Source organism: Podarcis raffonei, chromosome 8 (genome assembly GCF_027172205.1).
Source record: "Podarcis raffonei isolate rPodRaf1 chromosome 8, rPodRaf1.pri, whole genome shotgun sequence".
NCBI classification, from domain to species: Eukaryota; Metazoa; Chordata; class Lepidosauria; order Squamata; family Lacertidae; genus Podarcis; species Podarcis raffonei.
In genome coordinates, this window is record NC_070609.1 from 89,623,441 (window position 1) to 89,640,881 (window position 17,441).

At 47.2% G+C, this 17,441-nt stretch overlaps 2 protein-coding genes across 2 annotated transcripts in view; one reads left to right on the plus strand and one right to left on the minus strand.

The window, feature by feature from the left end:
• Nucleotides 1–12,529, minus strand: part of HK2 (hexokinase 2) — an 83,549-nt gene extending 71,020 nt beyond the window's left edge. Inside the window, exon 1 of the mRNA XM_053401478.1 lies at nt 12,423–12,529. The gene's annotated coding sequence lies outside the window, so the exon portion shown is untranslated. The remainder of the gene's footprint in view (nt 1–12,422) is intronic.
• FIGLA (folliculogenesis specific bHLH transcription factor) lies at nt 12,504–16,706 on the plus strand. Its single transcript, XM_053401485.1, has 3 exons — nt 12,504–12,719; nt 15,333–15,485; nt 16,476–16,706. Exons 1-3 carry the CDS (start codon nt 12,504–12,506, stop codon nt 16,704–16,706), a joined length of 600 nt encoding a protein of 199 aa, XP_053257460.1.
• The last annotated feature ends 735 nt before the right edge of the window (nt 16,707–17,441 follow it).

Sequence of the window (17,441 nt, forward strand, 5' to 3'; positions counted from 1 at the left end):
GCTACTTCATGACATGCATCAGCAAAAAGCCAGAGAAGGGGAGATGATGGGCTGGTGGGGAGGACCATTCAGCCTGGAGTTGCCAGCTGGAATCCCTGCCCAGGTCTTCTCCTTGCCCTGGTTGCACTGATAATGCACAGGCAGCCTAAGAACATCAGAAGAGCTCTTCTGGATCAGGCCAATGGCCCATCTAGTCCAGCATCCTGTTCTCATTCTTCATGGCCGCTGCACACTGGGTTGACATCTTCATTGAGCTATCCACTACGACCTCAAGGTCTCATTCCTGATCTGTCATGGCCAATTCAGACTTCATGAGAATATCTCATAGAATTGTAGAGTTGGAAGTGACTCTGGGGATTATATTTGTTGTCAGCCTGTTGTTCCCACCGTGGGGAAGGGCCGCAGCTTAGTGGTAGAGCATCTGCTTTGCATGCAGAAGCTCCCAGGTTCATTCCCTGGCATCTCCCTGTAGGGCTGGGATCCTGCCTGAAACCCTGCAGCCAATCACTGCAGACAATGCTGAGCTAGATGGATCAATGGCTTGACTTAGTGCAAGTCCTATGTTCCGTGTGCAAGATCCAGTTGTTTTTAATACTCTGCTTTTCCAAGGACGCCTTGTGGGGCACAAGAGGACGGCAGAATCAAGGGAGACTTGCCTGTGTGAAGGAGCCACTGTAGCTCACAAAAGGTACCTTCATGTCACCTCACAACCCACTGAACACAGTCCTTTCCAAGGACACCTACTCACATGTTCCAGTTATACCAGCCCAGATCGCACATGTATGAGCTCTTCACTTGAACATCAGCAGCTGAGTACATGGACCACAGAAAACATTGGAGATGAAATTTTAGTGTCACACAGGGAGACACGGCTGAAATTTGAGAAACCAAAGCATCTCTGACCAGCCCCATGGATGTCTTATGATCGGCTGCACCTTTTTGCATGTACTGCTAAGCCCATACTGAGCTTTGGGTTTATTTTGTTTTATCGCCTGATTGTCCTGTTTGTCTCATGTTGAATCACATTTTGTTAGTTTTGGTGCAGTTTCTGTTCTACCCTCCTAGTTTTGTAACATCTGCAGATTCGATGAGGGTTCTACCCCTTGGTCAGTGGATCATTTCACAATCCTGCAGCTCCACACAGAAGCCAGGTTCGAGACTGCAGCACCATAAGAACCTCACCACACAAAACTTTTTACTCTTTAGGAAGTTTGAGGAAGCTGCCTTATACTGAGTCATTGGGTCCATCTAGATCAGTACAGTGGTACCTCGGGTTAAGAACTTAATTCGTTCCGGAGGTCCATTCTTAACCTGAAACTGTTCTTAACCTGAAGCACCACTTTAGCTAATGGGGCCTCCTGCTGCCACTACGCCGCTGGAGCTTGATTTCTGTTCTTATCCTGAAGCAAAGTTCTTAACCTGAAGCACTATTTCTGGGTTAGCAGAGTCTGTAACCTGAAGCGTATGTAACCTGAAGCATATGTAACCTGAGGTACCACTGTACTGTCTACCCTGACTGGCAGCAGCTGTCCAGGATTTCGGGCAGGAGCCTCTCTTAATCCTGCCTGGATTGCAGCGGGGATTGAGCCTGGGACCTTCTGCTTGCAAGGTTTTGGAGGCAGAATGGGCTGGCTAAGTGAGACAATTATTTACGTTTGCTTGAAGCATTTCTAGCCTGTCCTGGTTCTGCCACTGCTTGCACCCAAGGCAGCTTCAGAAATCATGTATACATTGTTTTAAATAGGCCATTTCCTTTCTCTTTCTCTGCCTCAACTGCAGCTGCTAATTTTTAGTTCTCAATTTTGCAAAACAACAACAACCTGGAAAAATCCCTTGACATTCTAGAGTGTTTACTATCTCTTGACATTCCAGAGTGATTAATTCAGTCCCCTCTGGTCTTCCAGTCCTCCCTGACTTCTTCAAGAGCTCCCAGCAACATTCCTCTAGGTGCCTCCAATAGGATATTGTTTCCTTTGCCTATTTACATTTCTTCAGCAGTGAGCCAAGAGAGCTGCCTGCTCTGCTCCTGCTTTGTTAAAGCAAACAGCCCTTCCACTTTCCTCCAGGGATCAAAGGAAAATATAGCCGCCGCCCTCCCCTGCAAAATGTGTTGCAAGCCATGGGGGGCGGGGTGGGGGAGAGAGTAGCAACTGGGGATTCTTTAGCTGTGGTTCCTGCATTGCAGGGGGTTGGGCCACATGACCCTTTGGGTACCTTCCAACTCTACGATTCTGAGATTCAAAACGCAGCTGCAAAATGCATTTATAGGCAACCATCCAATGAACCTGCTGGGGAAATGATGCGGGATGCTGGTGGTGGCGACTTATGGACAGCGGGGAGTGGGGGGGAGCGGGGCTTGAAAAGGAGTGGACAAATGCCTGCGGAAGATTACTAGCTCAAGAGTATCTGCCATGACAGCAAAGTGCAGCCTTTCCCAACCAGCTGCCCTCTGGATGTTCTGAAGTGCAACTCCCATCAGCCGCAGCATCTCACAGCCCCGCTGACTGGGGCTGGTGAGAGATGTAAAATACCCAGAGGGCAACAGGCTGAGGAAGTCTGGCTAAGTAATACCACCACAGCCAGGAGCAGTCTACCTCTGAGTACCAGTTGCTGGAGGGCAAACGGCAGGATGGGCAGCCGTTGTCCCCATGCCCTTTGCCTGGACTTTCCAGCAGCGCCTGGCTGACCCTTGGAAGCAAAAGGCTGGATCTGGTAGACACACCTTGATGTGATTTTCTTCCAATGGCAACCAGAAATCCTTCTCTCCTGCAGTTTCAACATGACAGCAAGTGGATTCGTATTGGCAAATCTGTAGGAGACGGGCTTATCCCTGGCTGTGGGCAAGAATGGCAAAATGGAGGCGCCATCTCTCTCCCAAAGGAAACATTCAGCGTAATACATAATACTTTCCCACCGTATGTTGAACTTATTTTCTCCCTCCCTTAATTAACGGTAACCAAGAAACTACTTCCAGAAAGAGGTCCCTGGAGTAGAAGAACTAGTAATTAAGCCTGGAAAACATGAGATGGATATGATGAAAAGTTGGTGATTGTTTATTTATTTATGTGTAGCCATTTCCATATGACTTAAAGCAATTTACAGACATAACATACAAACAGCTGAAATAACTTTAAAGAGAACAAGAAACAACTGAGGGGTTTGAAAACAATACAAAACGTGCACCAAAGGCTGAGAAGACACATTTTCATTTAACTGGATAAAAACATCTTCCTTGGTTTCTGTAAAGTCCTGATAGTGTGTGCCTGGCATATCTCAACGGGGGATGCTGTTCCACAAAAGAGGGGCCATCACATTGAAAGCCCTGCTCTGCATTCCTGTGGAGAAGGCAGAGATCGTTTGGGGATTTTAAGCAGACATTCTGCTGCAGAAAACAGTGGCCTCTTAGGTATTATTTTTATTTTTATTATTTATTGAATTTATATACCACCCTATACCTGGAGGTCTCAGGTATAGAAAGAATAACACGGTGAACATACTGATATATACATTTATATGTAGCCCATAAACAAAGAGATGTAAAAAAAGAGAGTGCAAAAGGATATTGGTAGGAGAATCTACTTTTTCAGCCTGTATTAAGAAAGTGTCAAAAGGTTGTGTAGGCAAACTCAGCCTTGAGCCAAACTGAGCAAAAGCAGGCACTAAATTCTTTCAATTTAGGTATGCTTTTCCTCTGAGAATGTGACTTAATTTCTGAGCATGGGTAAAGCTAAGGCGAGGGAATGCTTCTCTATAAGCCTGTGCAATTGATAGTCCTGTGGACTCCCCAACAGCTGCTGTTACTCTGACCAAATAAAAAGCTGTCTTAAACATTGCAACTGGAGTGGGTAATTGAAGAAAATCCACAACAGCGTTTTCTCAAGAGATGCCAGCAGAAGGACCTTAGCTCATCAGCTTTGCATGAAGCAGTGGTGTAATGGGGAGGGGGCAGTGGCCCCAGGTGTAAAATTACGAGAGGGGTGCAACCAGGCTCCCTGCTGAGCTCCTGCTGCCTTCCGAAGCTGTGGGGAGGCAAGCTACACCTTTGTGCTTTGGGGCTGGAGCGGTGCCTCCTTCTCCTCAGATGCCCACATGTACAAGGGCTCACCCAGTCTGTGAGGTGGCAAGGATGGAAGTGGAGGGGTCTGGGGAATGCTGGGCGCAGTGGCTGAGGCCCAGGCCAGGGGGGAGATTGCACCTGTAGAGGGGGAGGGCGGAAATGCCACCCCCTTGGAGAAGGAAGAGGAAGTCGGGAAGGCGCCCAAGGGAGGAAGCCCCCTCCCAGTGCACTTCTCCCCCCAGCTGCCCTGTCCACCAGGGGGCACAACTACTTGTCCCGCCCCAGGTGCTGCAACCCACGCTATGCCACTGGCATGCAGAAAGCCACAGGTTCAATTGTAGGACTCAGAATGCCCTCTGCCTGAGACTCTGAGAAACTGCTGTCAGTCAGTGTAGACAATACTGAACTAGTTGGTCCAGTTGTCTGACAGACTATATAAATCAGCTTGCAGGAAGGCTTAGTACAGCCTTCCTCTCCAGACTCCAGTCCCCCCCCCAGACTAGTGGCCTTCTCTGTGCCCCAACTCCATCTCCCCCACCCCTGCTAGGACCCTCCCCAGGGTCACCCAGGTCCAACTCCCTGAGCTCCTCAGGATCTGACCACCATGACATCTCCTGGGACCTGAGGCACTTGCCCATTTATTTCTTTTCTTTAAAAAAATATGAAGGGTGGACTTTGGAGACCTTCTGGACAAAAAAGGGAAACTGATATTCAAAGAATGCCTGACCACCACCGCCATCTCAAAGCTCTTGGATAATGTTTTCACTTAAATGGCCCAGAGGAGGCTGAGACCCTAATCTTTGCCCTTTACTTAATTCTTATCTAGAAGATAAGGCGCACCATTTTATGGCTGTAACCAGCACTTGACACAAACATAACTTCTTTGAAGGAGGAAACCCAAGGACAAGTGGGGGGGGGCGTTAAATCTTTGCTCTACCATAACGTCTGACATGACCACCCAAGTTCTATCTGTCGGGAAGAGCACCTGCTGTTCAAAATTGGCCACTACCCCACTGGAGTGGGCCAAGAGGGGGGAGGCCCTCTCCTGCTAAATATTAGGCAAGGAAGCACTGATGGAAGACCTCCTTCTGTCTTCAAAGCCTTTTAAATACAGTGGTACCTCGAGTTACGAACTTAATCCATTCCGGAGGTCTGTTCTTAACCTGAAACCGTTCTTAACCTGAGGTACCACTTTCGCTAATGGGGCTTCCCACTGCTGTGTGATTTCTGTTCTCATCCTGGGGCAAAGTTCTCAACCCGAGGTACTACATCCAGGTTAATGGAGTTTGTAACCCGAAGTGTTTGTAACCCGAGGTACCACTGTCGAAATGCCTATCCCAGGTTGCACCTGTATCAGACTCAAGATTGTTTTTATAGGTTCTATTAATCATAGAATTGCAGAGTTGGCGAGTTCCCGAAAGGGTCATCGAGTCCAGCCCTCTGCAGTGCAAGAAACCAGGGATGAAGCCAGGAATTGGGGCGGGGAGCGGCAGGAAACCCTCCTGTCATCATCCTCTGCCTGGCTCTGTCTAGCAGATTCCGAATGAAATGTCTCGACAACAGTTGTTTTAAATTACTTTCTTTTGACCCCAACTGCTCAGAAAAATCTGTCAAAATCTTTCATAATTGGAAGATCAGGAAGTTAAATAAAAAACTAAAACCAGGCAGTACCTTTCATGCAGTTAATGAGTATATTTTGCAAAATTACAAAGAATATGCCATTTTCCATCTTATTTTTTTAAAAATCTAAAGGATTTTTTTTTACATTTGCTGAAAACCTTTCCAACATTTCCTTCTCAAATTCCTCCTCGTTTCCAATGCAATTTTTCTGCGCACGCTCAGTAAGCAGAGCCCATTGAGATGCTCCCCTCTTAGCCAGGTCTTTACTCTCCACCAGGTACTGACTGACTGCTCTTTGGTACAAGTGTCACATGGCTGAGCAAGAGAGATGAGCAGTTTCATGGAAAGCAATTCATAACTTTTTAAAATGTATTTATTCCATTTATATCGCACGTCTCCCCTCTTCATTTTGTCCTCACAACGACCCTGTGAGGTAGGTTCAGCTGAGAGACGGTGCCTGGCCCCATCCCGTGAGCTTCAAGGCTCTGTGGAGATAAGTGAAGTAACTAAATAAAAAAGTGCTCCCTTCAACGTGGGGATAAAGCTGGCCTGTCCAGGCTGCCCCAGCGGGGTTTGGGCGAAGCAGCAGGCTCCCCAAATTCCCACCCCAAATGATTGCAACTGTGTGAACTGCACACCTGAGCTGAGCTAATATTTCTCTCTGTGCTGGGAAAATGTTCGGCTGCTGTTTTCTGGAAGTTGACCCTCTCTTAAAGGCGCAGGACAGGCTTCCTCCGAATCAGCTGGCAGGCCTGGCCACGCACAATTGCCCTGTCCACAGTCCAACTGTCTCAGAGCAGGTTTCTCGTCCTTATAGGCTTAGAAGCCAGGAGGCTTTTGTGCGGGGTGGGGCACAAATCCCCCTGCAGGACCATGCGCAGCACAGAAAGGACCCCGTCAGCATCCGCTGCGCCCCCCCCAGCCCCCCCCCCGGGGGAAGAGGCGCGTGCAGGTCGGCATGGCTGAGAGATGCGATGAGCTGAGAGAATCGGAGAGGCGCGTTTGCCCAGAGATGTCCTACTGCGGCTGAAACAAAGGCAGTTATATAAGCCCTTGCAACAGTTCAGCACACTCCTGGCATTGGGCAATGCGCTGCTGCCCCCTAAGGTGTAATGTGCTCAAAATGCAGCTGCAGCACCAGGCAGAAACCTGGCTAGGGCCACGATGTGGGGAGGCGCCTCAGAACCACCCAGCAGGTGCCTCTTCTGCCGCTCTTTCTCAGGGAGAATCTCGGGGGGGGGGCTTGCTTGCCCGGCCACTGAAACAGCATGCTGGGGCGCTCTCCCAGTGGAGGTGCAGCAGGCTGCCATTCAGCCAGCTAACCCTCCCAGTTGCCACCACCTCCACAGAGGGACAGGTCAGACTTTGCCCACCTAGTGCCCCCCAGATGTTGGGCTACAACATCTGGGGCTGACAGAAGTTGCAGCTGATTTTGAGGCAGTTCAGTGCATTCTAGCTCAGCTCACATCTATGGGCCGCAACGAAGGCTATATTGCACCCCAGCAACAGAAGCAACAAGAGGGGGCAAAGCCGGTGGGGGCAAAGCTAGAAGTCTCCTGGTCCTTTAACAGAGAAAGCCTCAGGTGTGGTTATTCCCAACACAGGTTTTCAGTGATTTGGAAGGCTTCATTAGGGAAAGCAGGCAATCACCTGAGATATCCTGGACTGGGCTGAGGAAAAGAGGGAGCCAAGGGACCTGCTGGTCTCTTCAAGTTTGTAAGTACAGGGTCCACTTCAGGGTTTCCGAATGCCTAGCAGTGGTGGCAAAGTACTTGTCAACTTCTCTTGAAGTATGTAATAATAATAATAATAATAATAATAATAATAATAATAATAATAATAATAGTTTATTATTTGTACCCCGCCCATCTGGCAGGGTTTCCCCAGCCACTCTGCAGGCTGAGACTCAGGGCCACCCCCTTTTTCAGCAGCAGAGAAAGGAGGTGTTATATTGTTTAGCCCTGGTAGTTAGAGAGAGACTGGCCCCATCTATGTGTTTATGTATTCTGTACCCTTTCTTAAGCTCTTGCAAGAATGTGCAATTGTAATGAAAATTATTTAAAATGGAGCAACACCACAGGCCAGCCAAAGATTAAGACTGATAGAGAAGACCTTCCTGCAACTCTTGGAGGGGGGTTTAAGAGTGCCTTCCCAGTAGGACTCCCTCTCCAGAGGGGTGGGGGGTACTTTTTCTTTACAGCTTCCATTGGCTGCTCAAACTGCACCTTTTGAAAACTAAAGAATTGTATTTTGGTGTTCTCCCTGTAATGTGTAGTTTGGAATTACTGTTTTTGGGGCTAGAGTGTGGAATTTTGTTTACCTGGGACTTTTCTGGGGTAGGGAAGGTATCAGTACAAGAAGAAACCAGCAGAGAGAAGCAGGCTGGATGTAAAAATCTGGGAAACTGAGAAAGTCTGTGGCACTGACGGGACACCCAAGTAGTAGTTTTCCTTCCTTCCTTCCTTCCTTCCTTCCTTCCTTCCTTCCTTCCCTTCTTATGGTGGAACTCATGGACATCTAGTGATGCTGATGGTTGGAAGATGCAGGACAGATAAAAGGAAGTCTTCCTTCACTCAGTGCACGGTTAAACTATGGAACAGGCACCCACAAGAGAGAGTGATGGCCACCAACCTAAATGGCTTTAAAAGAAGATTAGTCAAATTCATGGAGGAGGGCTATTGATGGCTGCCAGCCACAATGTCTATGCTGTGCCTCCACAGTTCCTGTTGTTGACAGAAATGCTTCTGAACACCAGTGGAAGCCACAGGAGGGGAGGGTGGTCTTGCATTCAAATCCTGCCTGCTGGTTTCCCACAAGCATCTGGTGGGAAAGTCTTTATCAGGGGAAGCTGGGGGGCCACCACTGAGAAGCCTCATTCTGTGGCAGAAGTCATGCAGGTGGGCAATCTAAGGGGAGACCCTCTTTGTAGATGGTATTGCTTCACTTCTTTCAAACACCAGTGTGCCAATTCTGCTGCATTTGGGGGCACTCCTGCCGAGTGAAGCCACAAACTTCTGCCTTAAAGTGTGGCCCAAGCAGCACTATTGCCACTTGTCATGGCTAGGGCATGTTGAATTTTTCGACTTTCAAATCCTCAGAATGAGGGGTGCTAAAAAGTTGGAACATGACTTGAGAACTCAAAAGACATTTTGATTAAATTAATATAATTTAGTTTTGCTTAGTAAATGTGTAAAATTACATAGAAATGATTAAAAATGATTGCAAATTACTTGCAGCTATATTCTATATTAATTTTATTTATTTATTATTATTTAGTATTACCTGACATTTTCAGAATGTAAAATTATAATTCTTTGGTTTTCTGAAAGCAGTTGATGTGCTTCTTCATCAAACGTAGACTTACCAAGCTACATGTTGCCCAATCACAAAAATTATAGCAGATTTGGATTCCTCACACCCCAAAGCATATTTTTAAGACCACACCTCATGCAGTTTGGAGACCCTGCACAATGAGATCTGTTGAAGATCTTCATATGTGGGAAAGTGGTCCAAAGCTTTAAAGGTCAAAATCTACACTTTGCATAGAGCCCGGAAATGAACTGGGATCTGATGCAGTTGCCATAGTGTTGGTGCCATAGACTCATAATGCCCGGCCTCAACTTGACACCCTTGCAGGTGTCCTTTGGCCTAAAGTTCAGTTTCTGAACCATCTTAAAGAGCAGCCCGATGTGCCCCACATTACAGCAGTCTAGCCAGAGTATGAATGACTGATGCCAGGCTACCTCTGTCCAAGAGTCACAGCTGGCAGTAAAAGGAATTGGTTGCACATGGGCAATCTGTGCCGCCAATAACATAGGTTAGTGGTTCCCAAAATGGATGGTGCCGCCCCCTGGGGAGGATTACGGGGGGGGGAGGGTGATGCTAAGAGGCAAGGGGGCAGCGTGGGGGCGCTGGAGGTGTAAATGACTATGAGCCTTTAAAAAGCTGGTATCGTTGGGTCATGTTCATCACTTTTCTTGAATTAATTAAACTAAACAGTTTTAATTGGATTTTAAATAAATGTGCAATTAATTGTTACTCCTTTGAATCTTACTATGCTAATATCTTCCTTAGTGGGTCAGGAAAACTACTCTTCTTAATAATGCTTTTTATAGAGTATGGGGCACTGGGGGTGAGTCTACGGAACAAGGGGTCAGGGGCCCCCAGAGGTTTGAGAGCTCCTGACATAAATGGTCCCAGGATGGACACACACACCAGATTCCAAACGCGGGAGTGCAGCCCTGCCGACGAAACCTCAACGGGCAGTTTCCTCCCTATATGTTAAGAAGGGATTAGTTAGTGCCCTGTGTGAGCTCAATATATCAGTAAGTTTTCAACCAGTGTGCTGTGGCACCCTGGGGTGCCTTGAATGATGGCCAGGGGTGCTGCAGGCGACACTGGTTTCTGTCCCTCTTTCCTTCCCTCCCTCCTCTGATTCCCTCTCGCATCTCTGCCTCCCAAAGGCTTGCAAAACTGTTTGTTGCAGCAGCCCTGGCTACAAGCTCCCCAGGCGAATGCTGCCTCTGGGGCTGGCCAGGGGGTGCTTCCCAGGCCCCTGTGGGGCAGTGTGAGGAGGCACCTCTCTTTTGGATGGGGGTGGGAGTGGGGCGTGGGGAGCTGCTAAGAGGCCAAGGGGCGGCAGCAGCGACTGCCGAGAGGACTCTCAAGGAGAGGAGGCTGAGGGAACACTCCATAAGGGAAGGTGTTTGGAAAAGGGTGAGGAGCTGCCAGCTCAGCAGGCGTGGGGTGACATAACTGGGCTCCTGAGCCCCACAGGGGAGCTGCAGAAAGAATGTAGTTGGTTAAGGGAGCCGTGGACCCAAAAAGCTTGAAAACCTCTGCACTGTATAAATACTGGAGGGTTGAGCAGCAGTCTCCTAGTGACACCTTCTGGAGCTTGCCATTCACTGCAGAACCAGGACCACGGAAAGGACCCTGCAGCCAAGTCAGAGCTCGTCCAGACTTCCTTTGGTGCCACCTTTCTAGGCGCAGGTCCAGCCTTTAAAGCTCCACGTTTGAGCATTCGGGGGGGGGGGTGTTCCTGCACTTTGCCCACTTAAACCTGTGTTTTGCTGCTGAATCAGAGCAAACGGCAATCAGGTTTTCCGTGGATTGCCATTAACTCAAATTAGGCGGTGAAATTCAGATTTTCCTGTGGAAAGCGCTGCCGCAACAACAGCAAAACTGCTTGGACATGAGGCTTTAAAGCCTGGACAGCACAGTGCAAAAGGAAGTCTGGATGAGCCCCCAGACTCTTATCCTGGAAGACACCAGGAGATCCATCTGGTCAGACCAGCCTCTGGCGCTGGTCAGACTCAGGGGTCAGCAATGAGATGCATTTTAAATAAAAGGACACATTCTACTCATGTAAAAACACGCTGATTCCCGGACCGTCCACAGGCAGGATTTAGAAGGCGATTGGGCCAGATCCGGCCCCTGGGCCTTAGTTTGCCTACCCATGGACTAGCTGAATACCTCTCCTAACACTCATCATCCCTGAAGCCTAATTGCAATGGGCCAAGATCTGCTTTCCTGGGCCTGCTGCAACCCTCACCAACCACAGCCAGCACAATGGGGGGGGGGGGAGAAGAACCTCTGCCGCTGCCGCCACCCAGCCTTTTCCCCTCCATTCTGAATGTTCATGGGCTTTCTTCTTCCTCTTCTGTCTGTCTTCTTCAGAGCAGAAAAAGAATATGCAGCAGAGGTGTGGGTGTGGGACACCTACACATGTAAACATGGATGATTTATCTTTATTACTCTGCACTTATTGGTTTGAACTGGTTTGGATTTAAACACTTGTTGAACTCATTAGCAAAAACAGAGCTAAGGTTTTTTTAATAGCTCTAGTTGAGCTAAGTTCATTTTAATTAACTGAGAGAAGAGATAAGGCCAATCATTTCGTGCAGCTAACAAATACATTGGTTAGATGCCTCAATGATGAAATTAAAAATGTTGGAGTGAATAAAGCAGCCTTATCTGACAAGTTGACAATAAGGGAAAGCTGCATTTAAGAATTTATAATGTGTGCTATATTGCTTAGAGTGTAGGACTAGGGCCTGGGAGACCAAGATTCAAATCCTCGGTAAGCCATGATGCAGCTCACTGGGTGACTTTGGGCCAGTCACTGCCTCTAGGCCCAACCTACCTCGCAGGGTTGTTGTGATGATTAAAGGAGCAGGGGGTGAAACATGTATATGCCACCTTGAGCTCCTTGGAGAAAAACATGGAATATAAATGCAATAAATGAATATATATAAACAATATAGCTGGTCGCTAGGGATGGAAGGGTCAAGTTTGGTTCTGTCAGAGTTTCTTTTTTCCAATCTTAAACTTGGTTCTCCACATTTCTGCAATTTCAGAGTTATCCCTCCCCACCAAAAAATAGCCCCCTGAAACTTCATCAGCATTTCAGTGCAAATTTGTCCTAATCAGCACATGTTTGTATGCAGCTTTGCATACAAACTAATGCACATATTTTTAAAAAACAATTCCTCCTAATATATTCACATTTGGTTTGTTCTGACAAATATATTTGTATGCAGACTTTCCCCTAATTTGTGTGTTTTCATAAATGTTTTTTGGCTGGAGAACTGCATTGCAAAATGTGGAAAAGTACAAATTCCAAAAGTTAGCTGTGTTTTGGTTCTCTTTTTTAAAAGTGTGGATTTGAACATTAAGTGCTGCAACTTTCTCCTCCATCCCTGGCTGGTCCCCCATCCCTGAAATGTGGCAAGGTGGGTTTTACCTGCAGCTGGTGACTCTCTTGCCATGACCAGGCTGCTCCTGATGCTCATCAGCTCTGCTTTGTCATATCCAGGGAGGGAGGATGGCGAAGCAAGAAACCCAGCCGCTGCCTCAGCTTGCCCCGGCACCTTCCGCTGTGATCCTGGGAGAGATGCTGAATGAGCACTTTGGCCCCATGCCTGTCAAGGCCCCCATCACCCGAATGAAGAAGAAGTCCTCTGGTGTCTACCTTCCCACGGTGAACCAGGATCAGGTCCTGGGAAGGAGGCAAGCAGCGAACGCTAAAGAGAGAGAGAGGGTAAGCAGACACAGAGACTGAGGTTTGAGAGTGTTGAACACACAGTAGAACTTAATTCCAAGGAGCTGTCCACTGTATGAAGCCACAAGAGTTTCTGACCTCCTGGTTACAGAATAATAGGATAGTAGAGTTGTGCCATCTAGTCCAGGCTCCTGCAGTGCAAGAATCCTGTCCAAAGCTGTCCCCAGGTGGGCTCAAACCACCAACCTTCTGGTTAACACCGACCCATTGCACCACCTGCAGGAATCTCACCTAAAGCATCCATGACAGGTGGCCATCCAACCTCTGCTTAAAAACCACCAATGAAGGAGAGTCCACCGACCTTCCAAGGAGGTCCATTCCACTGTCAAAGAGCCTCTTCCCCTCAGAAAGTTCTTCCTAACGTTTTGCCGGAATCTCCTTCCTTGCCATTTGAATCCATTGGTTCAGTCCTACTCTCTGGAGGAGGAAACAAGCATGCCCCTCAGATATTTGAAGATGGCTCTCATAAATGAAAACATCTGCCAGTTTTATAGGGGCTGAATGAACTGGTGGAAGGAGGAGCCTGGGGAAGTGGGGGGGGGGTTGACTCTAAAGGGAAACACCTGCCAGCTGACAGCCTTCCCCATTCTGGCCTTCCAGACGTCTTAGACTACAGCTTCTATCAGCACCAGCCAGCCTGGTCATACGAAGCTGCGGCTGATGGAAACATGTCAGTTCTGGCTGGGGCTCATGGGAGTTGTATTCCCAGACACCAGGAAAGCAACCGGTTGGGGAAAGGCTGTTCCCGAACATTATGCTAAGAAAATCCTGGTCATGACGAGCATAAGGAAATCTGCTAATGATTTCAAAATACTTCCTGCTCTCTAGTCGTTTCTTTAGTTTTGTTCAAGCAATTGGTGGGGTAACAATGTGAAACACACTTTAGCCTCTGAGGTGGTCAAAGGCTGAGTCAGAGTTGGATGTGAATGTGCTGGTTCAAGCAAATGCCAACATTGACAAGTAAATGAGTATGAAAACAGGTCATTTACTGATGGGTTTTTGGAGATGTGCAGGTGAATTTCAGGAATTACTGGATCCTGGGGGCAGATTTTCAATATTTACTCTGAGTACATGGTAAAAGCCATTCTTTAGTGTTAAATTGTGGAAATGAGGATGACATTGGGCTCAAAATGTGCCAGGAAATGGGGGAAGTGCCCAAATTTTCTGACTTTTTCCACTAGCCTCCCCAAAGATTAAGAACTACCGGTAAATGTCAACATTTGCCATACCCCAGATTGAAGCCTTGCAAGCTGTATGGAGTGGTCATTGCATTTTACAAGTTGATTCCTTGGGGCTTGGTAGGGAAAGAGATGCCCTTTTTCTGTACCCAGATGGCCATTCCTCAGTTGCCACCAGCCAACGCTTCCTGGAATATTTTGTCTTCTGGGGGAAGGACTGTTTCCTTCTGCCAATTCCTCCAGGAAAGCTGTCAGGACACAGCAATAAAATAGCTTTTATGCTCTTAGAGAGTATTCTTATCAGAAAATCAGCCATTGCTAACTGTTTACTCTAGATAGCTTGGGTAAACTTTGAGGAGGTTAGTTCGGCAACCTGGTTGCATCAGACTTTGGCAGAAGGCAAATGGCAATAGTTACTTGGGAGTTGAAGGGAGGCTGAAAGAGGCTCATAATGTCATACTCATTCCACTTCTGCCTCTGGCAGGTATTTGTGTTGTGTCAAAAATTAAAGACAAAAACAAGGCAAAATCTATTTAATTAAAGACAAAAACAAGGGGTGTGTGGGTGGGTGGGTGTGGGTGGGTGTGCGCGCATGCAAAGAGTTGTTTTAAACTGTGTTTTAATTGTTGTAACTGTTCTGGGGCCTTAGAGTGAATAGCAGGTAATTAGAATAATAGAATTGTAGAGTTGGAGGGGATTCCAAGGGTCATCTAGTCCAACCCCCTGCAATGCAGGAATCACAACTAAATAATCCTAGACAGGTGGCCATCCGACCTCTATTTAAAAACATCAAATGGAGACACCACCTTCCACTCTCAAACATCTCTTACCACCAGAAAGTTATTCCTAATAATAACCATAGTAATGTGAAGTGAAACCTCTCCCAAACCACTTTCATCTCCCTTAAAAACTCTGCTGTCTTAAGTGTTGTTTGACATCCCCAAACCTGCAGCAATTACAGCAACAGAATTGTTAAGCATATGGCAAAACTGGAGTTTGAATCTCTGTCCCTCTGCCCTCAGGCCAAATCTTGAAAGTAAAGAGGGGTGTCTACTGTGGGCCTCCAGATGCTTTTGAGGCTCCATCTCTCATCACCCCTCACGGATGGCCAAGTTGGGCTGGTGCTGATGGAAGTTAGTCCAGCATCTGGAGAGCCACAGGTTAGCCACCCCAATATCATGTCCAATTAGCAGGCAGCCAAAGTGAAGAAAATGAGTCATAATTTGGTTTCATGAACAGGTTAGTAAAAATGCACATCTGGAAGGACAGGTGATGGAAGGGGGGAACTCTTCCCAACTGCTCATCACAGGATGAGTGCAAAGGAAGGAAAAGTTTCTCCAGCTTGAAGGGCTCAGGAGACACTAATCTCTCGGCTTTAATTGCTTGCTTTTTTAAAAAAAAAAACCATGCACAGATAAAGAACTTGAACAGTTGCTTTTCCAAGCTCAAAGCTATCGTGCCACTGATTCCGAAGGACCGGAAGCCCAGCAAAGTTGATATGCTTAAAGCCACTTCTGAATACATTCGCCTGTTGCGCTCAGTTTTGGAAGAAACTGAAGGGTGTGAGGTAGGAGCAAAACTAACTTTGCAACCCCCCCACCCTTCCCGAACTTCCTGTGATCCTCATTTGAGGCCCTTCTTTGAGGGTCTGGAGGGTGGCAACACGAGAACGGGGCCTTTTCTGCGGTGACTCCCCATTTCTGGAATGCTCTCCCCAGGGAGACTCACCTGGCACCATCATTTTATATCTTTAGGCGCCAAACGAAAACTTTTCTCTGTAACCCAGGCCTTTGGCCTTTAACTATCTGTGGCCTTTTAGAAATGGGTGAGGACGTTTCTTTCCCCCCCTTGGTTTTAATGTATCTGTGTGGGGTGGGCAGGTTTCCTTGGGCCAGGTCAAGCAACAAAGAACCCTGCCACACGGTGCGGTCTGCCGAAGAACCTCCTGAGTTTGTTGCAAAACCCTGTGCTGTGCAGGTTCCAGGGCATCCCCTGGAATGCACCTGTGGAGCTTGGGCCCTGCTCACTGGGGCACCTGTGGCACTTGAACAGCAGCTGCTTCCAAGCGGGTTACTGCAACACTGTCCTTCCCTGGAAAGCTACAAGCAGAATTGCAACTGACTTTCCCCAATGTGGGGTGATTGATTTGGGGTGGTGGAGGGTATACATCACACTACCTTTTGCCTAAATAAGTGGGTAGGGAAGGTATCTCCCCCCCCCATCATTAATTTTTCCTTGAAATAAATAATTGAATTTGCACTAAAGCACTTATGAGGCAATAGCAAACTTTAGCCATACCTGGAATTGTACAGCGAATACATTACATTCACTGTGCTTATTATTCATCTATTTAATACTTTAATATCCCACCTGAGTTCAAAGTGACAGAGATGGTTCTCCCCCTCCTCATTTAATCCCTACAGAAAGCCAGTTAATGCTCTGCCCATGAAATCATGCCAGCTCTTTCCCAAGCACCCCTTTCTTTGCAATTTTTCGTATCTATGTGGTCATCCAAGCTGTCTCACCACTGATCTGTTTTCCTTTCTGCTTCCACAAGCTGAAAGATCCAGCAGGTCACAATCCTTCTGGGCCCTCTTCAGTGCCAGCACCGCTAGAAAAGTGCTCGCCCGCCAGCCCCAGGCCCCAGAGACCCAACAACTGCATCAAGATGGAAAATGGGATGGAAGTGGTGTGGGCAAACCCAGTGGTGCAGAGCCCCATGTGGGCCTGGGAGGAAACACTTATTCCTACCTATGTGGGGATTTTGGAACTTCACACAACTGGATAGCAGGTAAGGTTTTCTCCAGGGCTTGGTTTTACCTTTTACCTTTTCAGTGGTTCCCAAAGTTCGCAATGCCGCCCTCTGTGGGGCTGTGGGATTGGGGGGGCGCTAAGAGGCAGGGGGCAGCAGGGGGCGCTGGAGATGTAAATGACTTTGAAAGGCTAGTATTGCTGGATCAAATGCACAAATTTTGTGGAACTGGTTAAGCTAAACGGTTTTAATTGGATTTTGAATAAATGTGCAATTAATTGTTACTGTTTCGACTTTTATTGCATTCAGTGCCTGCTAAAAACATTCTTGTTTGGGCAAACCTACCAAGATGCTTATAAATGCCAATGTGAATTTTAATCTGTTTTTGTATTTTAAGTTTTTGTATGCTTTAAAGTATTGTAAATTTTTCTTGGTTTTATCATTTTTTCCTTTTTGTAAACTGCTTTGCTTATTTATACAAACAAATAAATAAGATAAAGAGTAGCTCATGCACTTACCCAGGTAATCCTATGCCCCTCCCCCTAGAAGCAGTAGTGCCCAATTTGGAAACAACTGATTTAAGATTATACATTTTATGTTGCTATTTTATTGCTATCCTTTACCTCCTGTTTTCATTTCATTCCAGTTTAATCCTTATCCTATTCTGCATGCTGCCTTCAGGATGCAGGATGGAAAATCAAGAGCGCAGGACTGGAATAAATCAGCAAAGATGCAGATGCACTTCCACACCTGCAAACAATTTGTCTTTCA